This window comes from Sceloporus occidentalis, unplaced genomic scaffold, assembly GCF_023333645.1.
Source record: "Sceloporus occidentalis isolate IW3139 unplaced genomic scaffold, rSceOcc1.0.p SCAF_1, whole genome shotgun sequence".
NCBI classification, from domain to species: domain Eukaryota; kingdom Metazoa; phylum Chordata; class Lepidosauria; order Squamata; family Phrynosomatidae; genus Sceloporus; species Sceloporus occidentalis.
The window spans coordinates 266,301,984-266,327,535 of record NW_028316981.1 but is presented as its reverse complement, the minus strand read 5'-3'; the positions used below and the strand labels follow the sequence as shown (position 1 = coordinate 266,327,535).

The following is a 25,552-nucleotide window of genomic DNA, read 5'->3' as shown; positions in this document are numbered from 1 at the left end:
TTAAGTTAAGAAAACCGTGTTAAGTTAAGAAAACCTTGGCTGTTGTATCGATTATATGATTAGAGAGTCCTTGTATAGAAAGAAAGAAAAAATAAAGGAGGGGGGAATAAGTACTGTAATATATCGACAGTAGAGAGTAAAATACTTTTTAATTGTGAGTTTCGGGTCAGGTTTCATAATGAACGTGACTGAGCATCATTAGTCTCATAGAAAGAGGGGAAAGGATATTATTATTATTATTATTATTATTATTATTATTATTATTAAATCACCCGATGTTAGGGGATCTTATTAAAAACGCTCATTTCCACCCCTCCCAAAGAAGGAATAGTGTCACAATCTCCTTTCTGATTAATTTTCTTCAGAATTTGTGGACTTTAAAAGAAAAAAGTTAAAGTGTCAAAGAAGAAAACTACCTTGAGATTCGGTGTGAAGGGTAACATTTGAGAAATGGTTTTATTTGTTCATTTTAACCCTGCCTCCTCCTCAGTTTGAGCTTCTGTCATGTTGGGAAGTGTGAGGCTGTAACTAGGAGGCGATGAAAAACTGAGGAGGAACATTTACAACTTGATCAACTCCAAGCCCTTTCTACACACACACAAGTGTGTGTGTGTGTGTTACTGTTGCAAACATATGGTCCGGATTTAGTTAACCAAGGCAGCATCCGCATTGCAGGAACAGTCCGATTTGATGCCACTTTAGCGGCCATGACTCAGTGTTATGGAATTCTGGGAAGGGTACTTTGTTGTAGCACCAGAGCAAAATCATCCATTTTGACACCGCTTTGACAGCCACAGCTCAAGGCTATGGGATTCTGGCAAGTGTAGCTTGTTGTAGTAAAAAGAGGAAAACAATATTGTTTGATACCCCTTTAATTGCCAGGACTAAAGGCAATGGAATTCTGGGAAGGGCAGTTGCTGTGGCACCAGAGCAAAATCATCCGCTTTGACTCCCATTTAATTGCTATGGCTCAAGACAAAAAAAATGAAAGAAAAGAAAGCCTTCCCCCCCCCAAAGTAATCTTCTGGTGTCACAAGAAACTGCACTTCCCAGAATTCCATAGCCTCTTGAGCCATGGACGTTAAAATAGGGTCAAATTGAAAGATTTCTGTTGTCCGGATGCAGCCCAAGAGGTCCTCCTTTTGCCCAGCTGAAAGCTAGTCCTGATAGAAAACATGGCTCCATTTGCAACAAGGAGAGCAACTAGTCCTTAAGCTACTTTCCCTGGAGCTCCTGAGGTAAGTGTGCTCGGCCTCTCTCCCTCTCCTAAGCCACTCAGGTAGAGGATTTGGGGGTTTGGATTTGCAGGATTTGGGGGCTTCCCGTCAAGCAAAAAAGGCAGGGCTTTTTAAAGGGTCCAGGGCTGCTCCTAGCCTTTATGGAGGGACCAAATGGCCCTGGAGACTCACCCTGGGCTGAACGCTTGCTTCTTTGGCATGGGGACACCTTGAACAGGCGGGATCCCTCTCTGGAGTAATGAGGTGGGTGTTAGAAGATATCAAAGACACATCTTTCCTGTGAGCCAGATATCAAAACCGAGCATGGTGGCCCCAGAGTCCCAGTCATCATCATGATTAATAAAGGAGAGACCCAGAGGCTAACCCTACCCACTTCTTGCATTTGCCGCCTCCTTTCAAGATTCACTTCTATTAAGAAGAGTTATTTTAAAAAAAACACCAAAAAATCAAAATGTTTGTGTGAAGTAAAAGCGTGAGGTCAGGATTAACAGTTGTGCTGCATCAAACAAAACAAAAAAAGAAACGAATTTGTGGCACTGTAAATCTGCAAGGCTTTATAACCTATTTATCTGGGAGAAAGTCTCATTGGACTCAATGGGAAGTCCTTCGAAATGGCCATAGAAAGGATTAGGGAGCTAAGAGTAGCTTATTTGCTGCGGCACAAGACAGATACACCTCGATAGATACAGAAAGCAGCCAAAAAATATTAAGTTGAACGTTGTATTTCCAAATCTTTCCTGCCCTTCAATGTTCTGGAAGATGTTCTGTCGGAAACTGACTATTAAAAAATGAAAGAAATGAAGGGGATCTTCCAACCTGATTCCACAGAACCACATAAGAACCTGGTTATTTCTCCTAGGCTTCCCCAGTAGGCTCCTCGGATATTCATAGATCCTATTGATTTCTAGGAAACTCTGCGGAGGAATCCTCTGATATCTCTAAAATATATACACGAAACCTTTTCATTTCACCAGATAGCCCAGGTACATTTTGACTCTGACAAATGGCCCGAAGACCCGAAAAGTAATTTCAAACGACTTTGAAGGGTTACAGGAGTTAAGAGGGAGAGAAAGAGAAAAGAGGGGAAGGATTCTCCACCCATTTCACGAATAAGAGGAGGGGGGGGGGGAGAAAGAAAACAATCCCAAGGAAAAGCAATAGCTGGGGGAAATAATTGTGCGGAAAATAATTGAAAATACCATCATGTTGGACACCCAATCGCCAGTCTCCTTGTCTGTTTTTTCTCCTCCTCTAAGACTCCATCGTTTTACAAATGTCTCCCATTAAAAAGTTAAAAAAAAAGAATAACTCAAAACTATATTTTTCTAAATTGTGAGCTGTCCAGGAAGACAATGGAGGGGTAAGCAAAATGACCCACAGAAAAGGGATTTCGAAGGAAATGAAATACTCAAGTTGCATGTTAAATTGACAATGGGAAATATTGGGGAGCTGTCCGAAAAAGTTACATGCTAAAGAAGAGAGAGAGAAAAAGAGGAGGAAATATTTCAGTTTTTCAATTTTCAGTTTTCCAGTTCGCAAGACACCTCACTCTCTCGACCCTTTTGCTTGCCTTTTTAAAACAAACCCCAAATTGCTTGAACCTCTCAGGGCCCTGCAGACTGACGTCTTCATTGCAGGACGGACATCGGCAAGAGGAACGACCTGGAAACGAATTCCTAAATAGGGACCAAATTCCTAAATAGGGGCCGCCGCCGTTAAAAACTTACAGAAACATCTTCAGGGGTGTCAACCATTCCAAAAATTATATATATATATCTCAAGTTATTTTACTGAAAGTTTAGGGACTCCTTTTTATCTGTGCTCGTTGTGTTGTTGTTGTGTATGTGTGTCGAGGAAATGCAATTCCGTTTGCAAAAAACACTGAAAACGACCTCGTTCCCCCGTTCCAGCTTTGGAAAGTGCTCTTTCGTTTTCCATAGACATTTTTTGGTGGGGGCAACACAAGGTTCAGAGAATTTACTCAAGGAAACGGTCCCCCTAAAAAAACGAGGAAATGAAAGTAATTCAGTACAAATGTGGAGGCTATATTTATTCCATCTAAAGAGGAGTTAGAAGTCGGGAGAAAAGGAAGTTTTCCTTCGTGGAAGTTTCTGGAGAAAAACGAATAACTGGAAGGGGGTCTTGGGGCGATCCCTGGTGACAAACGAAATACGAAATCAGTTTTTAAAAGTCAGGGATAAAATGCACCGTTTAATTTTAACTCACTTCGACAAGGTTCGGGAAATGGTTGCTTTCTGTGAATCTAATTCTGGGTAGGAAAAGGAACTTGTGGCCGCATTTGAGTGTCACTTTTCTAAGGAAGGGGCGAAAACGCTTTGCTGGCATCCTAAATTTAATTCCAGTGTCCTGAATTTAATTTCAGTGTCTTAAGACCCTTGGAAGCGTGTGCCTCGTTCAAAGGGGCGCCCCACAGAAAGGGCAGAGGATCTGTCATGATCCAAACTACCCGCTTGATCCCTTCTAGCTCAACGGAGCGGATGGCAACGATCTGGGCTTTTACCGCAAGGAAAGTCGGGGGGGGGGGCAAGCGCTTTCAGGAGAGAGCACCCAGCATCTTGGAGGGATATAAATAGTGAACACGTAAATAACTTTGACTTTACAAGCGGTGAGAGGGCTCCAGGTTGTTTGTGAGATGAAAGGGACGTGATCAAAGCGAAAGGAGGAGGGAGAAAGAAAAAAGAGAATCTTCCTCCTTTCTCTCCTTCCTTCCTTCCTTCCTTCCTTCCTTCCTTCCTTCCTTCCTCATAACCCGAATTAAAGGAATTGGGGCCATCGAGGGGGAGAGAGAAAAGAGAGAGAACTGAGCGAGGGCTTAAAGTCCCGACGAGCTCAGCAGGTGGCAGGGCTGGAGGGAGAAAGTTTGGGGGAAGTAAGGTTAAGGGGTTGAGAAACAGAGACTGCCCGGCCCTTGCTTGGGGGGGGGGGGGGGATGATGGGCTGTCAAGTGAGTTGCTGTCTGACTCTGGGGCTTTCCGTTTGGGCTGGGGCTCCAGGGTGTCTCTCCCGAAGCTGCCATTAACCAGCTGTCTGGGAATAGGTTTGCTGGGAGTAGGGGCGACCTCCTCCGCCCCCCAGAAGAGGATCCCACCTGCTGGGAAAGCCTCCTGGAGCCCCACCGCAGCTGGTGGGCGAGGGAGAAGGCGAAGGAGCCTTGAAAGCACGTCTACCTCCCAGTAAAAAGGGAAGGTCGGGGGCCAGGAAGAGAAAAAGGCCCTGGAGGCAAGCTGGGCAGGTGGAGGAGGTAGGGAGAGAGACCTTGTAGCATCTTTGAGACCAACTAGAAGAAAGACCTTGGCAGCAGGAGCTTCCCTAGGCTCAAGTCTACTTCCTCAGATTCATCTGGTGGAACAGAAAGACAGGGAGAGATCTGAAGGAATGGGGAGAGGTTGTAGTTGGAAAGGGGATGGGGAGCATCTGGGACCAGGAACTCAGGGGAGGATAAGCCAGGTGGAGCTCCTTGTGAAGGAGGAAACCAACCCAGAGGGAGCTGCGTTGGCCACGGGCTGTTGTTGTTGTTGTTGTTGTTGTTGTTGTTGTTGTGTGCTTTCAAGTCGTTTCCGACTCATGGAGACCCTAAGGCGACCCTATCATGGGTTTTTCTCGGCAAGGTTGGTTCAGAGGAGCTTACCTCTGGGGCTGAGAGAGTGTGACCTGTCCAAGGCCACCAAAAGGGTTTCATTTAGCAAAGTACAATAATCTCTCCAAGCCACAAAAACAGGGATAGCTTTATTGGGCCAAGCCAAATGCGTCAAATATATATCGCTGCGCTGAAGCTTGCTCATTTGGCTTGGCCCAATAAAGCTATCCCTGCTTTTGTGGATTTGGGGTGTTATTGTACTTGAGAAGGCGAGGAGACTTGAACTTGTGACTGCCCAGTCCGATGCCTTCCCTGACTTGGAAACCTAAAGAGGGCGGGGGAGAGGCGAAGTAAACGTAGAAGTAACTTTTCTGGGAAGGGCAGCTCCTGGATTCGGTTAGGAGAGGAAAAGAGAGCCTTTAGTTAGAGGAAAGAGAAACCTATTCGGAACTAAGCGCTGTCCATGGTGCTAAAGGGAAAGGAAGGGAAGGAGGCGATCCAGGCTGCTTTGCTTCCCTCTGCGGACTTCACTCCCAGGGAATCCAGGGACACCCCCCCCCCCCAAACCAGATCAAGGTGGAAGAGGTGCCATCCCAGGGCTGGCCTGGTTTTTGGAAGGGCTTCTAGCCCCGACGAGGCCAAAACTCCTGCGCTTTCTCAATGGAAGAGCGGGGAAAGGGAGGGTTGAGTCGATGTCCCTTCATTTATATCCCCTTTTCGGTCCTTTTAGAAAAACCTCCCGTTTTTAGAGGAAGATAACTTGGGAAATGATGCACTTGATCCCTTAGCAAAGCAAAGCAGGGGATGTGAAATCTAGATCGCAGGGAGTGCAATGTTCACAGGTGAATAACTTGGGGGCAAAGGAAGGATCTATGAAAAGCGATAAAAAGGAGGATCTATAGCCGCTTTGAGTCGCTATGTCGGGAGAGAGGTGGGATATAAGAAAATAATAATGATGATGATGATGATGATGATGATGATGATGATGATGGAGGAGGAGGAGGAGGAGGAGGAGGAGGAGGAGGGGGGAAAAAGCAGAAACAGAAGTAGGTTTAGATTATACAAAGATTATAAAAATGCATGAACGAAAAAAAGTGAGATCAGAGGAGGCGTTATGACTGTTAGAAATTTTATTCCCAGTTTAATTTCCGTATCCCTTTTTAGGATAATACTTTTCTCTCTTTTGGGTCGCCTCAAAGGGCAGCACATAAACCCGCCTCCCTGATCCACCGAATCTCCTGCTTTTCCCAGTTGGGAAAACTCATTCAGAGGAGAAGTGAAACTTTTCGGAGAAGTCGGGAAGTAGGTTGAGGCTAAGGAAGGTGAGCTGATGGTTAAGAGCCGAGGAAGGGAACCCAGGTGCCAAGGCTGGAGGGCCCAAGGGAGGCCGAGGCGGATCACACCGACAGGCAGACCGGCTGGAGAGGAGGAGAGGAGCACTAGAAGGCCCATGGTGCTTTTTACCTGGTTTGAAGGAGGAGCCAGGGAGTTGATGGCTCCTCTTCCTAAATCGAGAGAAAGAATGAAGTTTGCCAAAAGGGCAGGCCTTTCCAAAGCTTTCAGAAGAAGGGCAAGGGCCTTTTGAGGGGAGTCCTGGTTATTCTTCATTTCTGCCCCCTCCCACAAAAAAGACCTCTTTGAAACCCAAAGTCGGGCTGTGGGCAGGGGGAGGCCTGGGGGCGAGTTGCAGTCAGGGCCTCTCCGCCCCTCCAGAGAGACTCCAGCATCTCCCTCAAATGCCCCCCTGCGCTTCTTTTGAACTCTTCTCCCACCCCGCCCCCTTCTCTGAAGGGCATCCCACCCTCCTCCGGTCCACAGCCTCCTCCTGGGAGCCGGAGGGGGAGGAGAGGATGGAGGGGCAGCCCTGGACATCTCTAACCCCCCCCCCCCAATCCCAGGCGCCAGAGCCTCCACCAGAAGAAGCAGGCGGTGCCTGAGGGGGGGGGGCAGGACGGAATCCGGGGTCGAGGGCAGGAGGGGCTGAGGCTGGGAACCCTCTCCCCCAGCCTCCCCTGCTCAAGGGCCTCAAGGCAAAAGGGGCGCAGAACGAGGGAACTCGATGGCAAGGGGGCTCTGGCTTCCAGGCCATCAGCAAAGGTCGGGGACTCTGCTCTTCTCTTTTTCCTCTTCTCTGCTCCCTTCTTTTCCCTTCCCTTTTTCTTCTCCTCTCCTCTTTCTTCTCTTCCCTTTTTCCTCTTCTCTTCCCTTTTTTCTCTTCTCTTCTCTTCTCTTCTCTTCTCTTCTCTTCTCTTCTCTTCTCTTCTCCCTTCTGTTCCCTTCCCTTTTTCCTCTTCTCTTCTCTCCCTTTTTTCTCTTCTCTTCTCTTCTCCCTTCTGTTCCCTTCCCTTTTTCCTCTTCTCTTCTCTTCCCTTTTTTCTCTTCTCTTCCCTTTTTTCTATTTTCTTCTCTTCTCCCTTCTCTTCCCTTCCATTTTTTTCTCTTCTCTTTTTTCCTCTTCACTTCTCTTTCCTTCTCTTCTCTTCCCTTCCCTTCCTCTCTCTTTTGACTCTCAGGGGCCCCATTTGTGCTTTTGGGAGAACAAACTCCAACTCCCAGAATTCCATAGCCTTGAGCCAGGGCAGTTAAAGCGGTGCCAAACCGGATTATTTCCCCACTGTAGATGCAGCCTTTAGAGGATGAAAAACCCTCCCCAAAAGAGGAACTCACTCCCACTCCTCCATCCCTGGACCCTTGCCCTTTCGGGACGGAAAGGCCCTTGTCTCCCTTTGCAAACGCATCCCCATGGGATCCCAGGTGCGAGAGAAAGCCTTGAAAGAAATGAAATCCAGTCCAATCCTCCCCTGCAAATGGGCGCCTCACTCGGGGAAAGCGGCTTCGGATCTCCCCTTTTCCCCTACCTACAGTTTATCTAAAATGAACACTGCAGTTTGCGACTCAAGAGGGACATCACCCTAGAGATGAAACACTTTCTTTCTCTGACCAGTGTCTCTTTGAAGCAGGTCTGTATTTTCGTCCTTGCGGTCAGCCCCGGTCCTGAGTTCAAGGAAAGGCCCTTCCATCAAGTCACACTCTTAGCTTCCCTGGAAGGAGGTCCCGTTGAACTCGGGGGGGGGGGTGTCCCTTAGGGCTGGGATTGAGCTGTGACAGTATTTGGCTTAGATGCCTATAGGAATGTCTTCTGGAAAAAGCCCCTTTGAAGTCCTGGTGCTGGAGGGGTCTCTCTCTCTTCTTCTCTCCCTCGTTTCCCCAGATCTCCCCTTAATCTCCCCTTCCTCCCCCTTGAAGCCGAATTCAAGTTAAAAAAAGAGTCCTCTCCTATTCAAGGGATCTTTCCTCTTCTGAGGAATGAACCCCTCCAGGAGCAGCTTCTTAGGGTTCCCTCCTCGACACACACACACACACACACACACACACACACTCCCCCCCCTCTCTCTCTTTGCTTAGCATACGTGATAAAACAGGGATTGTCGTCGCCTGGTGACCCATGAAATTTGGGGGTGAGTTTTCTCTTCAGACCAGAGCATATAATTATGCAAATAAAGAGCTGTCACTGATCTGGTGAAATGCTCACAAATACACGCAACCCGAAACTCGACAGAGGGGGACTGCGGGCGATGACAGCCCTCCCAAAGTTTAGGGAAGCTCTGCTCTACTCTTTATGTATTTATTTATCTCCCCCTTTCCCCTCCTTCCTTCCTTCGCACTTGGAGGGACCAAGTCAGCCATTAACGTGATCTGTCTCTCAGAGGCTCGCAAGAACCGCTTCCCACGTTCACAGGTTGCTTTCACTCCAAATGGGAGGAGAGAGTGGAGCTCCAGCGCAGGCCATCTTCGGATCTGTCAAGTTTTCAAAGTAGACCTTTTTTGTTTTGAGAATCAGCTCCAAAGCCAGCGAAAGGGGAGGGAAGCGGGGACAAAAATAAAAGTGCTTGCCCTCCCTCGGAAGAAAGAAAGATTTCAACGTCCCAATTTAGCTGGTCAGGAATCCTTGCCAGGATGGCTTCTTTTAGGATGGAGTCACCAAGTTTGCAGAAATGATCCTGCGATCTCTGAGGGAAAAAACGAAACAACAAAATCCAAGTCAATTGTCCTTTAAAGATAATATAAGATAAGAGGTCGGGGGAATGCCTGTCCCTCAGCTGCAAAATGGGAACATTGAGGAGGTAACTTGGGTCCAAAACACACTGCAGAAACAATCCAGTTTGAGACCGCTTTACCTGCCCCGGCTCAGTGTTAGGGGATTCTGGGAATTGCAGTTTGTTGAGGCACCAGTGCTCTCTCATAAAGAGGGCTAAATAGGTCTCTCTTGCAAAACTAGAGTTCCCCGAATTCCCTAGCCTTGAGCCAGGGCAGTTTAAAGCGGTCTCAAAGCGGATGGTTTCTGCAGTGTGTTTGGAACCCGCGTTAAGTGGGAAGATCTGCGGGAGAAAAGCCAAGCCTCTTGCAGAAACAAAGCTTTGGAAATGCGCAGAACTCCCCACGAGAGAAAATGAGAATAAACTGACCTTTAGGCCACCAAAACCATCGCATGCGTCTTGATTTTAATCCCTTCTAACCCAGATTCCTTCTGCACTTGCAATGTTAGTTGCTGAGGAAGAAAAGTTATGAAGAACTGGGAAGTCTCCCTTCGCTTGGAAGAATCCAGTTTTCTTTCTCTCTCTGGCTCCCACTAACTCTCACCTCTTGGCCAATAAGGCGAAAGCGGCACTGAAGCGGCACTGAAGGGAGTTCACGATCCATTCCCAGTTAAACCTCCCAATCCCCCAAACCTTCTCAAAGCCCTGCCGGGTTCCTCCCCAGCCCCAGGGACCCTCTGCAGCAGACCAGGCTGGGGCTCATCGGGAGAGGAAAGGGCTTCAAGCCAGATTTGGGGGCTCCTTCTGGGCTGCATCCGCACTGGCAGAAATCCTCCAGTTTGGTTCCACTTTAGCGGCCATGGCTCCATGGTATGGAATTCTGGGAACTGTAGTTTGTGGTGGCACAGACTGCATGAAATGGTCTTTGCGGGGAGGACTTCTTGGGGAGTTTTTGTGGGTTTTCTCCTTTTTCTAAGTGTGGCTGGGTTTGTCTTGTTTATCCGTGCTCATGTTTTGCAGGCCGGGTTACATATGCTATTATTATTATTATTATTATTATTATTATTATTATTATGCCTCCCTATTGCTGATTTTCCTTTGTGCTGCTTTATGTGGTGCTCTTCTCATTTCTCATACGTTTAAAGGAAAACAACCCGAGTCAGAGTGACTGGGTGGTCTAGAAGCGAAAGAATAGATGAATGAATGAACAAAAAAGGCCCCAGGAACCCGGTTCTCCAGGACCAATATCCCTTCTCCTGATGTGAATGGAAGTGAATGAAGAGATCTCGTCTGCGGTGGAGGAAGGGAGTGCTCCCCCCTTTAATCTCACGCAATGCTCGCCCCCCAAAAAACCCTGCATGGCTGGAAAGACCGAGGAGAAGGGAGAGAGAGGCAGGGCACAGATCTGAGACTCAAGACTCTTGAGCTCTTGGCTCTTTCAGTCCAAGGCAGGGAAGCAATAAAAAGCTTTGGGCTCAGACTCTCCGCTCCTCCTAGCCTTCAGCTCCTCTGTGACTCATCTCCCCGCCCAGAGCTCTCAGGGTTTGGGCATCTTGTCCTGGGGATCCCTTCGGAGGGGGCTGGCCGGTGCCCTCCTCTGGGGCTGAGAGAGTGTGGCTTGCCCAAAGGTCACCCAGTGGCTTTGCTTGGTTGAGCCGGGATTCACAGAATCAGTCATAGAGTTGGAAGAGACCAAAGGGCCATCCAGTTCAACTCTATTCTGCCATGCAGGAACTCTCAATCAAAGCATGCTCGACAGATGGCCATCCAGCCTCTGCTTAAAGGCCTCCAGGGAGGGAGACTCCGCCATTCTTCAAGAGAACATGTTCCACTATCAAACAGTTCTTACTGTCAGGAATTTCCTCCTAATGGTGAGGAGGAATCTCTTTTCCTGTAGCTTGCATCCATTGCTCCGGGTCCTGTTCTCTGGAGCAGCAGAAAACAAGTTAGCTCTCTCCTCAATATGACATCCCTTCATGTATTTAAACAGGGCTATCATATCACCTCTTAACCTTCTCTTCTCCAGACTAAACATCCCCAGCTCCCTAAGTCGTTCCTCATAGGGCATGGTTTCCATTTTAGTCGTCCTCCTTTGGACACGCTCCAGTTTCTCAATGTCCTTTCTGAATTGTGGCGCCCAGAACTGGACACAATATTCCAGGTGGGGCCTGACCAAAGCAGAATATAGTGGCACTATTACTTCTCTTGATCTAGACACTATACTTTTATTGATGCAGACTATTCAAACCCTGGCCTCCAGGACTCATTGTCCAACACTCAAAACACTGTTCCACGCTGGCTCTAATTTAATTGAACAGTGCTTTAAAATGGTAAGGCGCTTTATGTCCCAATTTTGGGAGGAAAGTGGGATATAAATTATTATTATTATTATTATTATTATTATTATTAAATGTCTGCACCCACCGTTGGTTGAAGGGCTGCATCTCCCCATGTGACCCTGTCCCAGCCCCTAAGATCTGCAGGAGAAGCCCTTCTCTTTGCCCCATTACTTTCTCAGTGTCGTTTGTTGGGAGCAAAGGAGAGGGCCTTGTTGGTGGCTGCTCCCAGACTTTGGAGCTCCCTAAGGAGAAGGTGGCCAGGCGTCCTCCTTTTCCAGGGCACGTCCTACACTTCAACTTTCTGCCCAGGAGGAATTCCCAAAACGTCCTTCATCTTGTGCATGACTTAAGAAGCATAGATTTATATTTACAAATTTGTGCTTTTATAACATAATATATTTATATGTCTGTGTTTCGAGCTTTTACTTGGTGGTGCCCTCCACTGATTTCGAATGTCCTCCATTTGGCGGTGCCTTGTCCTCCTTTGGGGCGAGGGCATCTGGCCACTCTGCTCCGGAGCGGTGACTTTCTTCCTTCTCTTCTCAATTGTCTCCTTCCACCAGGCTTTCAAGAATAGATTTACCTGGGCTTTGAATGGTGTTGATTTTAATGTGCTGATTTTTTAAAAAATAAAAAAGTCTTTTAATACATTTTAAATGCTTTTAATTTTATAAGAGTTATTTTTTTTTAAAAAAAATAATAACACAGAGAAGCACCTATATATTTACTGACTTTTTGGTATGTTTTAATGCTGTACTGGTTTGAATCCTTTGCAAGTCCCACTATTTGGAGGAGGGGGGACTACCACTCTCCCTTCCCCAGAAATGTATGGGATCCAGCTCAAGAAACTGGGCTTGGTCGACTTCACCGATTAAAAGGGCAAGTTGAAACAGACAGGGACAGGGGCAGAAAGAGAGAAAGAACGAACAAAAGAACGAAAGAAAGAAAGAAAGAAAGAAAGAAAGAAAGAAAGAAAGTGACCAGGGAAGGCCAGGAGGGATTTCAGGGTGGGAAGGTTGGGAGATCAGTCCCCATGTACTTGATGCATACAAAGTGGTCCCATGCAAAATGTCATGGGTCCCATCCAGTCTCCTTCTCAAACATCTCCATCCTTTTCAAATGCAGGGGATCCCAAATTTGCCATCCCACTGAAATTCTGGGGTGGAGGGTCTGAATCTGAAAACCCTTTTCAAGCCATCCAGAGGGGATTAGATGTATGGGGAGTACTTCTCAAGGGGAGAGACTGGGCTTCTTCTGACCCAGGCAAACACAATGTGGGGGAAGAGAGTTTCTTCTGTTACGTTTTAGTATTTCAAGCTTTGTAAGGCAGACTGGAAAGTTAATTTTAAAAGGTAGTTACAGTGGGCCCTTGGTATCCCCTGGGGTTTGGTCCCAGGACTCCCTGTGGATACCAAAACCTGTGGATGCTCATGTCCCATTAAACCTAATGGATAATAAAACGATGTCCCTTATATAAAATGGGGAAATCAAGGTTTGCTTTTTTTTTAGTACTGATGTTTTTGGGATCTCTGAGAGCCGTGGATGCTTAAATCCGTGGATAAAAAATAGTGGATACAGAGGGCCGATTGTAGTTACATGGACAGTCCCAAGCCTCTCCTCTTAGTAGGCAGGTCCCTATAATATATACCTATATTATATCTACATTATATTAAACACACTCTGGTCCTGCCGACCTGGCCATCTCCTACTTCAGAGTAAGAGGTGTAGTGCACAGAGGAGCTGGGATCCTGTGCAATTCCTCCTCCATCCTTGGTTGTGGGGCCACACCTGTAACTGGCTTTTCAATGTTACTCACACTGCCAAAAGAGCTGCTATCTCTCATAGGTTACAACCATTATTAATTTCATTTTATTTTTAGATTCATTTATTTCATTTTTCTGTTGCCTTTCTCCCAGAAAGAGACACAAGGCGGTTCGCAAGATGATAACGCTTTAAAAATTTAAGAATGGAAAACAATTAAAAGGAAACGGTATAAAATTAACATAACGTACAAGAAGTTAAAACATAACTACTTCCCTATAAAGTCTGTATGCCTTAGCTACTACAAAAAGGAATTAAGTGCCAATAACTTGAATAGCCAGTTATTTCAAAAATTCTGGAACTGGAGCTTATCATGGAGAGATCTCTATGAACAGCTCTGTAAAACTTAGGGCCCTGGCTTCCTTGACTGAGTCTATCCACAGCTAGTTATTTCTAAATCCTGGAACTGGACCTTATCATTAAGATCGTTTGGGTATATTTATGCCAACTACCATATCCAACCCATGGGACTGGGGTTTAAGGGAACATGTGGAAGCCTGTTTTGTGGTTAAGGTGGCAATGAACTGTCCCATGTGTCAGACTCAGAAATGTTTTAAAAGACATGTTGATGAATAATTTCAAGTGGGGATTTTTAATCTTGCCTACCTTTGACCTGTAACATTTGAATGACTGTCCATCCAGAGACTGGCCTCAGCAGAAGTCTGAGGTTTTAGGGTTTCTTGGCTCTGGTGTGCAGAAGCCCTTCCTTGGTGTCCACCGACCTCTCTCCTTTTTGCAGCTCCTGAGGGGCATTTCCTTACATGAGAAGAAGCCTCCTTGGGACTTGGTTCCCAGCAAACACCAACAGGCCTGGAGAGCAAGGAAGGCGACCCCTTTGCTTAAGTCATGTTCACTCCACTTGTAGTGGTTTGAACTGGTTTTGAGTGGTGTGATGGTTTCAGACTATGCCTGGAGACCAGGGTTTGATCTCTCCTCTGCTATGGAAACCCATGGGGTGATTTTGGGCAAGTCACACTCTCTCAGCCTCAAAGGATGGCAATGGCAAAGCTCCTCTGAAGAAACTTGCCATGAAAACCCCATGATAAATTGCAAGGGACTTGAAGGGACACAACAACAAAAAACATTCCCTTGTGGTTTCAATCCATGCCTTGTCTGTAGGCCTCAAGGTTTCATCCCCTCCAATTTACTCTTTATTCCTCCCACCCAGAAAAGGGACAGCCCTCCCCAGGACCCCACTATTCCTAAAGCAGGCTCAGGCCACACAGGGGGCTCTTTCTATGGGGTCCAACGCAGGCCCTGCTCTTCTTCCCCAGATTGACTGCCGCTGGACTAGGCCTGGCCAAGCAAAGGAGCCACATCCCCTGTTGTTTCAGACCATACACACCAATAAACCACAGCTACAGTCTTAGAAGAGAAAACAACTTTTTATTGATTCAGTGTAAACAGAAAAAGAGACAAATCTTGAGCAATTCCCTGTGCTTGGATAGTTGTGTTCGGAAGCAGGAAGGCTACAAACCAGGCAACCACAGGAGACGGGGCCAAGGGATGGTGGGGCCACTTTAGGAGTCCGACTGAATAAAACACCACAACTGGGGCCTTGGGTGAGATTTGGCACTTTGCAAACCCTCCATGGCTTTTCACAAGACACAGGCAGCTATCAAAGGCTTGTTTTCCTCTGATGGTGGAAGAAGCCAAATATAGAATAGGTAGGATATAGACAGACAGCCTGGTGTAGGGGTCTGAGTGCAGGACCTGGACTCTGGAGAGCAGGGTTTGAATCTTGCCTGGCTGTGGAAACCCACTAGGTGGCCTTGGGCAAGTCACACTCTCTCAGCCTCAGAAGAAGGCAATGGCAAACCCCCTCTGAACAAATGTGATAGGTTCCCCTTAGGGTTGCTCTAAGTCCAAAGGACTTGAAGGCACACAACAACAGGAGATGGAAATCCGAGAAGAAGGAAAGGAAAGGAAAACATTAGCCAGGGCAAGGCAGAGAGAGAGAGTTTTAGATAATGAACAGAAATGGAGATGGGAACAGTTAAAAGCATTTAGGGGTCCAAAACACACTGCAGAAATAATCCAGGTTGAGACTGCTTTAACTGCCTTGGCCGAGTGTGAGGAAATCCTGGGAAGTGTAGTTTACTGTGGCACTAGAGCTCTCTGAGAGAGAGAAGGCTACATGTCTCACAAAACTATAGTTCTCAGAATTCCCTAGCCTTGAGCCTGGGCAGTTAAAACAGTGTCAGACTAGATTGTTTCCTCAAATGCACCCAGGAAAAGAAATGCAATTCTTCTGCGGTGATAACATCCAAGATGAGGCACCAAGGATGGGGAAAAAACCCTTCTCTCTTGAGCAGGTAAGGCTTTGCCCCAGGCGCCCATTGGAAATCCAGCTGGGCATGGTTGCTTTAGGCAAGGCCAGGGACTGGCACCTGCTCCTGATCCTGGAGGGGCCTCTTTGGGAAAGGGACCGGAACTGGGGGGCACCTCACTTTTGCCCTGGGTTCAATGGGGGGGGGGGTCGTCTTTACTTTCAGCAAGATTCTGGGAAGAGGCTTGTGCTGGTCCCAGTTCCTCCCCCCCCTAGAAATAGGGACCCTGGGGGCTGTAGGTAGGGCCAGGTGCTCAGGTGGAAACCATTTAACATGGTGCCAAGTGGGTGGCACCAGAAGGCCAGTGTGGTCTAGTGCTTTGAGCGTTGGACTAGGACTCTGGAGACCAGGGTTCAAATCCCAGCTCCAGCACAAAAAACCCACAGCCTGACCTTGGCCAAGTCACACTCTCTCAGCCTCAGAGAATGTGAAGAATTCAAAGATATAGCCATGCTAGTCTGTAGAATCAGTATGCAGAGATCTTGTAGCACCTTTGAGACTAACTGAAGGAAAGAAGTTGCAGCATGAGCTTTCATAGACTAAACTAGTTCCTCAGATGCATTTATTTTACAATTTTTGCTTACTAAAAATGCATCTGGGGAAGTAGACTGAAGTCTAGGAAAGCTCCTGCTGTGAGTCTCAAAGGTGCTGATTCCACAGCCTCAAAGGCGATACAAGATCTCTCTCCTCTGAAGAAACTTGCCAAGAAAACCCCATGATAGGATCACCTTAAATTATAGCTCAAAAATGACTTGGAGGTACACAGCAGCAGCAGCAGCAGCAACAACAACAACAACAACTGGGCGCCCAAAAGTGAACATCAGGCTTGTGTAGAGAGATATATATATTAAAAAAGAGGGGAATCTCGTTGTCATTTGTGGGGGTTAAAATGCAAGGGAGGAACCCAGCCATCCAACAAAAGTGATCAGCAAAGTGAGCAAGACATGTTTTTGAAATGTTTCACAGTGTGGTCAAGGAGACTGGCTCCAGAGGAGCTCAAGGGGAGGGAGAGAAGGAAGGAAGGCAGGAAAGAAAGAAAGAAAGAAAGAAAGAAAGAACGAGGAGCCGTACTGGGCCAGGAAAAAACCTTTTTGCAAGGGAAGGGGTTTGCCTCAGGCCTCCCCAAAAATCTTGGTGGGAGATGGAGTAGGAATCCAGGCAAATGGTCTGGAGCATAAGACTACAAGCGGTTCCCAGGCGCATCCCAGTGGCAGCCTCCGCCCTGGAGGAGAAGGGAGCTGTTTTGGTCGGGTACCAGAGCGGAGGAGTTCCCCAGTGCGGACGCAGCCCTCCCAGGAGATCTCTGGGCATGGCTGCCTAGTGGTTTTAAGAAAGCTTCAATCCGAGGCGGAGAGAGAGAGGGTTTGGTCGGTTTATTTGTGAAACCCCCCGCCTTTTGTCTTCCAAAGAAGGAGCGATGGCTGGCAGGAGGAGGAGGAGGAGGAGGAAGGAGGCGGAGGGGGGGCTGGGCCCGGGCCTCCTCCTTCTTCTTCTTCGGGGGGGGGGGGCTGGGCGCCCGGGGCTTGCTTTGACAGCTGCGCTCGTCCAGAAGTAATGGGCAGCGCGGGGGAGGCGGCGACCCGGGGCTCCGCAGGAAAGCAATCTAATGAGGGACCAAGGCAGGGAAGGCCAGGCCAGGGGAGGCGGGGGCTAGAGCTCTCCGTGGCCCTCCTCCTGCTCCTGCTCCTGCTCCTGATGCTGCTGGTCCTCCTCCTCCTCCTCGTCGTCGTCGTCGGGGCGGATGCGGTGGGAGCGTGGCGTGGGGTTGGCGGCGCTGGCGCTGGCGCGGCTGGGGCTGGCTCTGCTGCCTCCGCTGCTGCTGCCTCCGCTGCCCTTGGCCTCCAGCGCCGCCGAGAAGAAGCGGAAGATGGAGGGGGAGCTCCGCCACGAAGTCAGCTCATGCCTCTCGGTCCCTGAAGAGGAAGAAGGAGGCCAGCGTCACTGGAGAAGGAGGGAGGGGGGGAAGGAAGGAGGAAGAGGAAGAAGAAGAAGAAGGGGGGAGGAGGAAGAGGGAGCGGAAGGAGGAAGGGGACCCTGGCCCTGCCCACCCGGAGGGCACCCGTCTCCCCCTTTCCCCGGACGCATCCTCCCCGCCAGCCTCCTGCCCCGGAGGAGGGATCCCCAAACGCCCTCCTTTTGGAGCAGGACTCTCAAGCAGGAGCCTCCCATTCCTCCTGAGCGCCTGGGGCCTTTCTTTGGCCCTGTCCTCCATGTTCCCCGGACGCCCTCCTTTGGCGGGGCCTCCTGGGCGCCACCAGGCTCTTCCCTCCCCAGAATGCCATAGCCCTGAGCCCTGGCAGTTCAACGGCTCCTTCCTGCGGGGCAGAGGGGCTGCCAGTCCCTTCCAGCTCCAGGGGGGGGGGCTGCTCAGCCCTTGAGAGAGAAAGGCCTTCTGCCCATGCTCAGAGGCACTGCAGCCCCAAGAGAGAGGGAAGGGCCAGGCAAGAGACGGAGAAGGGCCCTCTCTCTCCCTGCAAAGGGGCCAGGATCCAGCTTCCTAGGGCCAGGCCTTCTCCCTCCCCAGAGCTCCAGCTCTTTCCCAGGGGAGCAGGGCTTTCCCTGAAGAGGGCTTTAGGGATCCAGGCAGGGGAGGGCCTCACTCCCACCACCTTTTAAACCGGATCGCAAACCAGCTTGAACCTGTTCAAATGACCCTGGTTCCCACTTGAAGCAATTCAGAGGGGGGCCATGCACCAGACCCATTTAACCCACGTCTTTTTGACGCCAATGTTTTCCACATATTTTTGGATAAACCAATTCCGCACAAGTGTGAACCAGGTGCGGATCAGAATCCATCTAAATCTGCCCTCCAACCGGCTGGAGCAGGTCCATTTTGAACCGATTCATTTGTGAATGTGAACCACAAGTGGGTTATTTTACAGGAGGAAAATGCAAATGTAGTGTGAACCACCCTCTGCTGTCGAATCAATTCCGATCACAAACCGATTTATTTGTAAGTGGGAATGAGGCCCTAGGTTTGCGCCTGGCTTGCCCTCCCCCCCTCTGCCCTGTTTATAAAGATAAGAAAAGAGGGCTGGGAGCTCATGGTTGGGAAATGGCCTCTTAAAGCAGCCCCTGGGACCCAGGTCCCAATCCAGGCTGAGAGTAGATGGAGAGGAGGAGGAGGAGGAAGGCTGGGGCCCTAGACCTTGAATGGTGAAGGGGCAGAGACAGCTTTTCTCTCTCTTACGAAATGGGTCTGGCCCAAAGCTCCTGGCCTACTACTACTTGAGAGAAAGGAGCACCCAGTCACCTTACGGACCAGATACTCTCCATATGCTCCTTGTGCAAAACACAAAACTCTCCCCGGCGCCTCCATTTGCAAGGCTCTCACAGACAACTCTCTCTTTGCCCTTGTTTTAGGAAAAGCAAACATCAGTTGTATTTTTCCTGCTTGACTTTGCCTCAAGGATAGCTGCGTAATTTATAGTCAATAATTTTGGGAGGGAGTCCACTGAACACCATTAAAATGACTGAGAAACAGGCCACTTAGGGCCTTTTCTAAAGAAGAAAAAAGGAGAATTTATGAGTATTGCTACACAATAATGAAAAAGGAAACACAACTGTGACACAAATACGGATTTGTGACATATAATATTTGATAAGATACAGGAATGTTAAAGGTAATTATGGAATAAGAGAAAACAAACATGGAGTCAATTAGATAAGATTTAACGTAGAGTATATCATTTTTTAGAAATTTACCAACAGGTTACAAGAAGTAAGGAAGTCAATACTGAATGAATATAAATGTTGCAATTTGTTGTTATTTTGTGTTTTTAATATTTTTAATATGAATAAAAACTATTTTTTTTAAAAAAAATCAGTTTTCTTAAAAGATCATGTCCATTTTTTAAAGATCCCCTTTTAAACCAAGTGGTAATGGTGACTCTGGTCCAAAACACACTGCAGAAATAATCCAGTTTGAGACCACTTCAACTGCCCTGGCTCAATGCTAGGGAATTCTGGGAACTGTAGTTTTGTGGGACATTTAGCCTTCTCTGTCAGAAAGCTCTGATGCCACAATAAACTACAATTCCCAGGATTTCCTAGCACTGAACCAGGACAGTCTCAAACTGGATTATTTCTGCAGGGTGTTTTGGGCCCCCATCTCCTGGATCATGCAAACAATAAAAGAAATGAATTATGATTAATATGTTCCTACAGTTTAAAGAACTACAACACTGTATACTAGAAATTCTGGGGTACTCTGGAATGATTTTTCACAACTCATGTCTTTTCTCTTTCATATCATATTTACTGGATAAGGAATCCACAGACATTTACTACCCTGCGCTTTCATTTTATTTTATGCAACACCATATAATGTTACACACACACACACACACACACACACACACAGAAGAAAGCCCACCAGCCGCCAGGTGCCCTGAAAGAGCTGAGGACCCTTCCTGGGTAACCCAATTATGCAGAGATGCTGCTGGGAAGCCTCCAGATCCCAGGCTCCTCTATGATACTTTAACATTGTTAATGATAATTCTCCACTCTGTAATAGTAGGTCATTGCTATGGTTACTCTACAATGGTGCAACACTTTGCTTTCCCCTTCAGCTATTCGCTGAGACCCGGTAACCACATTTGTTGCCTAGCAACAGTTTTGTGAGAGTATCACAATCTGGGAGTTACAACAATAAAGGACATGATGGTCTGGGCCTACCCTGAAGGAGAGCTTGCCTGAAGGCTGGTTGGGGTCTCTGAAATGGAAGGGGCACACAAAAAGCATGTCGTGACTGCCTCCCAGATGGCATGGGTGGCATGATACTGGCGTACCATTTATAAAGCCAACCCTCTCTAAAACTGGCTTTCTTATGACTCCTACAGAAAGATCCCTCTCCAGAGGCAACCATTACACAAAGGCTCTGCTTCAGTATATATATACCTGCCTCAGCAGAGGCTTCCATTTCCAATCAAAGACACACTTCCATTCCCCTACATCCCTGTGAACACTTAAGGCAGGTCCCTTCTAACAAAGATCTGTCCTCCACAGATGGCTCTTATACGCACATTTTAGACAAAGAATATATTATCAAGACAAACATCCGGGACCCTCTTCAAGAATACAAAGAATTTGCCATGACGACCAAATAAAAATACAAATCATGCTTTTGCAAAAAACGTATCATGTGCTCATAGGCATACTGGTGCTAAGATCTGGCAAAATTTGATCTATACTTCATGCCATACAGGCTCTGTAAGTAAAAAGTGCAAACACTCTCCTTTTAAACAAGTGGTGGCATCTATAAATATATATATCTGCCACCACCTGTTTACTATATATATATATATATATATACACACAGTGGTACCCTGGGATACGAATGCGCCGCCTTACGAAATTTCCGGGTTACGAAAAAAATCCATTTAAAAACATTTTTCCGGGTTACGAAGGTTATTTCGGGTTACGAAAAAAAATTTGGTGCTTTTCGGCGCGATTTCACACGGAATCGCGGCTTTCGCTATTAGCGCCTAAGGGCATTTCGGCTAGCGAAAGTTTCCGGGTTACGAAAGCGGCGGCGGAACGAATTAATTTCGTAACCCGGGGTACCACTGTATATATATGGACAGGCTGCTTATCTGTAACTGTATTTGTTCTTCATGGTCATCTGCAATATATATATATTATATCTTCTTCGCGGTCTCTGCTAATCACACAAATGGGTTATAGTAGGTGCAGATATAGCCCATTTGTGTGTATTTGCAGATGACCACTTGAAGAAAAAAATATATGTTTTTCCCTCCTCCCTATTAATGATTCAGTTTAAACTGAACTTCCATTCACAGATCTATGACATTTTACACATTACCACCATAACAAGCTACTCTATTCTGGACAAATATTTTCTGCACTCTCACTCATGTGTTCCTTTACTTGTTGCCCCAGATATCTTAGTAACATGTCTTTGCTCTTGCCAAGAAATCATTTGTAAATACCGGCCTTCATTTGTATTAAATTACTTGCCGTTTTATTATTTATTGCATACATTTTCCTTTTTGGACAGCCATCTTCCCAATGCAACTGACAAGAAAATAAGTGAAAGTAGCCATGTGCTAATTGTGCTCCCATCCTTTTCTCCTTCAAAATATAACCTACACTTTTCCTCAGAGGAGATCATACTTAGACTTGCTAGTGTTTCTGAGACTATGATCAACTTGTTAAGATTTCCAGTAGCAACCCTCTTATGCCACCTCTCTCCAAAACCAATTCAAGCTTTTGAATCCTGAGGGAACTGATGATTCAACGGGCTAAAGCAATTTTAACTCCCTCTCCTCATTGTCTCTTACCTCCTAACAATCTTACTGATGGATGAACAATTTCCCTTGTGGTAAAATCACTACAATGGCCTTTTAGTTTCTACAATTATGATGATCTGTTGCTTGGCTTGACTAGGAGTGCTCTAAAAACCTAGCCCTCTCATCTTGTCAAGTATAAATGCTGGCCCTTCACAACATTTGAGATGTCAGATTTCTCTCATAGATATTCTCAAGTCAACTGTTGGGGGTGGGAATGTGCCATGTCTTCCCAAGATTTAACAGGAAAAAGACTATGGCCATCATCTCTGGAAAACCCCAAAGACCAGAATTTCTATTATGTAGCAGTTTTAACAAATGAAATGAACAGGAGGCAAAGATTTAAGACTACACAGCAACAGGATCCCACAGGCATAATATCTTTTGTAATAAACACAACAGTTCTCCTGATAACAATGTGCTAAAATACTCACTAAAATCACATTGAAGTAGACAAGTAATAAGTGTAGACCCACAAGCTATTGCTGTGGTTTGTTTACTGTAGTTCTGCATTGTATGGGTCATGCATATTTTGTATGGAGCACAACATACTTTTACAAAGAGGGGTAGGGGGAGGCATTTTGTTCCTTTTACTTCCTTTATCCACTTTCTCATGCTGAGCGAAGTAAGGAGATCCATGTGGGAAAGCAGGCTTTCTCAGTCTAGAAAATATATCACTTTATGTGATTACAAATCAAATGATTAAATATACACCAAATAGAGAGCAAATGTGCTATTTATTCAAGCTGCATTGCTTTAGAGGGATATCCATCTAATTATTTATCTGAATATGGAATCTATTGAAATCAATGAAATCAGAATAGAGGCACACAGGGCCTCCAAGCCAAACCCGTTCCTGTCTGGAAGGGAAGAAAGTGGCAAACTGGTTCTTTCCCTTCTCCCTGTCTCCCAGCACATACCACGTAAAAGTTCTTTCTCCTGTCAGTACTGAGATAAAGAATGAGGACATTGTGCATGTGCCGTTCCCATTCCTAATTGGAACTTTAAAAAAGTTTTTCTTGCATTGGTCAGCTCCCTACCCCCCAATAGTAAGAAAGTCATAGAATCATAGAATTGTAGAGTTGGAAGAAACGACAAGGGCCATCCAGCCCAACCCCCTGCCATGCAGGAACTCAGTCAAAGCATCTTCGACAGAGGGCCATCCAGCCTCTGTTTAAAGACCTCCAAGAAGGGAGATGCCATCACTCTCTGAGGGAGTGTGTTCCACTGTTGAACAGCCCTTACTGTCAGGAAGTTCCTCCTAATGTTGAGGTGGAATCTCTTTTTCTGGAATTTGCATCCATTGTTCCGGGTCCTGTTCTCTGGAGCAGCAGAAAACAAGCTTGCTCCTTCCTCAGTATGACATCCCTTCAAGTATTTAAACAGAGCTATCATATCACCTCTTAACCTCCTCTTCTCCAGCTTAAACATCCCCAGCTCCCTAAGTCATCTGTTATGACTTGGAAAAAATGAGAGCGAGATTAAGATGGAGCCAGACTTACTCATAATTGCAGCAGGCTCATTGAAATCAGCGCTGTGTAAATTTACAGCGCTTTATAAATAAAGGTTAATAATAATAATAATAATAATAATAATAATAATAAATCAGTGAGATTTACGTTAGCCATGCCCAAGATAGACTTTATTTTTGTTGTGTGCCTTCAAGTTGTTTCTAAAACTAGGTTTATCATGGGGTTTACTTGGCACGATTTGATCAGAGGGGGGTTGCTTTTGCCTTCCTCTGAGACTGAGAGAATGTGATTTGCCTGAGGTCACCCAATGGATTTTCATGGCTGAGCAGGGATTCAAATTTAGATCCCCAGAGTCCTAGTCCAGTGCTCAAACCACTACACCACACTGGCTCTCAACAGACCTTTAAAATCAGTATAAATCGACAAAGTCTATATCCAATTCATTGTGCTTCAGCTATACACTTCTGGGACAATGAGGCAGAGCTGCCTTTTTGTGGCGCAGAAGATATTGCAAGATTTTGCATAAGTAACACATTCATTGAAATATTTGCCTGTTTAAGTGTGTTGGAGAAAAACCTGTTTTTGTTCCTGCTTGGAGCTTACCTCTTCACTTTGTGTGCGTGTGTGGGTCATTTTGGCACTGTTCTCACTATGTTTTTGAATAGGAACAAGAAGGGTAAAATTACAATGGTAATAGTATCTTAATTCTTTAGCTACAGTTTTTTTTAAAATAAAAAAGTATCCATAGAAATTTGTTGAAAATATATTGCTCAATGTCTATGATCAAACATAATGATTACTGCATAGATAAATCAAGTACGATGCAACTATTGAGGAGGCAACTGTTAGTATAAGCCTTTTATCAAGAAACAATTGTTTACAGATGGGAGGAAATATGAATTTTTTGTACTGAATGAATAAAAAACGATTTCATTTCAGTGCAACTACAAACTGTGATACAAAGCAGAGACTAAACTGAGGAGAATGAATTGATGGGAGATGCTATCATCAAGATTCAGTTGTACCAGAAGCAGTAACTACCAAGAGCCTAGTTACTTTTACAAGGGAGTAATTGAAGCAAGGGATGAAAGTAACTGAATTTTCATGGCAGCCAATATAAAGAAAAGATATTTAAAGCAGCAATTTAAAGAAGAGTACAAGAACAATGTAAAATGGATTCTTATTAAGGAAAAGGATTAAGGGAAGCAGGAAAATATATATGTGAAAAACAAGTACAATGAGTCCTTGGTATCTGCTGGGGTTTGGTTCCAGGATCCCTGTGGATACCAAAATCTATGGATGCTTAAGTCCCATTAAATACAGTGGTGTAGTAAAATGGTGTCTCTGAAATCAAATGGCAAAATCAAAGTTTGGTATTTGAAATGTATATATTTTAAAAATATTTTCAAGCAATGGATGGATGAATCTGTGGATAAGGACTCTGTGGATATGGAGGTCTCACTGTAATGAAGCCAAAGGGTTGTATTTAATCATCCCCTTCCATTGAGAAAATAGCTTCCAGTGATAGAACTGATGGAATGTTGACCCTGCAGTCCCTTGCACATATTTAGGGGACCCTCCTCTGCAGATTTGAGGGGATAGGGAGTTTTAAGAGCATATAGAGAAGGGGGAAGTCTGTTTGTATGCACTCCCATCCAGAAGAACAGAAGGATGCTATTGCCTTCATGCCCTGCTAGAGGGCTTCCCCTGGACACCTGATTAGCCACATTAAGAACAGTATGCTGGACCAGTTTGGTCTTTGGTATGGTATAGCAGGGGCTCTTCTGATTTTCTCATACAATGCTGGATTTTATGCAAAGTAGATCTACTAATGGATAAGATGAATGAGTAATTTATCTAAAAGTAGTAGGATAGTATACATTTTAATATCAGCCTAACAATGAATAATGTAGTAATGACAAACAACAGAGATCTTGCCAACATAACTGTCGGATTAGGAGAAAAACCACACAGATATGACAATAATTAGAAAAATTTAATATACAAATCAGCAGGTCTGAATGACAAGCATCACAGAGTTACTAGTTAATGAATGCTGAATTACTGGCAATTATTTCTGAAAACCAATATAGAACTGGAAAAGAACTAGAGCACTTGGATGAAAAAGCACCTACTTTACTACTTTAAAAAGGAGAGGAATTGACCGTGTGGTAAATTTAACTGCAATCCCGAGAAAAACAACAACATAGCCGTTAAAAAATCCACACACACATACAAGCAATGAGAAATTTAGGAAAGACCAAAAGCAGCTCTGACAACAATAGCTGTATCAAACTGCTTTTCTAATATATAAGCAAAGGTGTCAACATGGATGATTTTCTGTTTGCTTCTCTATTAAATATATGCCCAAAGAACAAAAAAAAAAAAATGTAAGTTAGTGGGGCATTT

General features: G+C 45.9%; 1 protein-coding gene across 8 annotated transcripts in view; it reads right to left on the bottom strand.

Moving 5' to 3' along the window:
• Positions 1-14,399: 14,399 nt before the first annotated feature.
• LOC149323845 (cotranscriptional regulator ARB2A) overlaps positions 14,400-25,552 on the bottom strand; it is a 313,183-nt gene continuing 302,030 nt past the window's right edge. For all 8 annotated transcript variants that reach the window (XM_089493210.1, XM_089493256.1, XM_089493218.1 and 5 more), the window contains one exon: positions 14,400-17,276. In XM_089493210.1, coding sequence (XP_089349336.1) covers positions 17,014-17,276 — 263 coding nt within the window. In that variant the 3' untranslated portion in view covers positions 14,400-17,013. The remainder of the gene's footprint in view (positions 17,277-25,552) is intronic.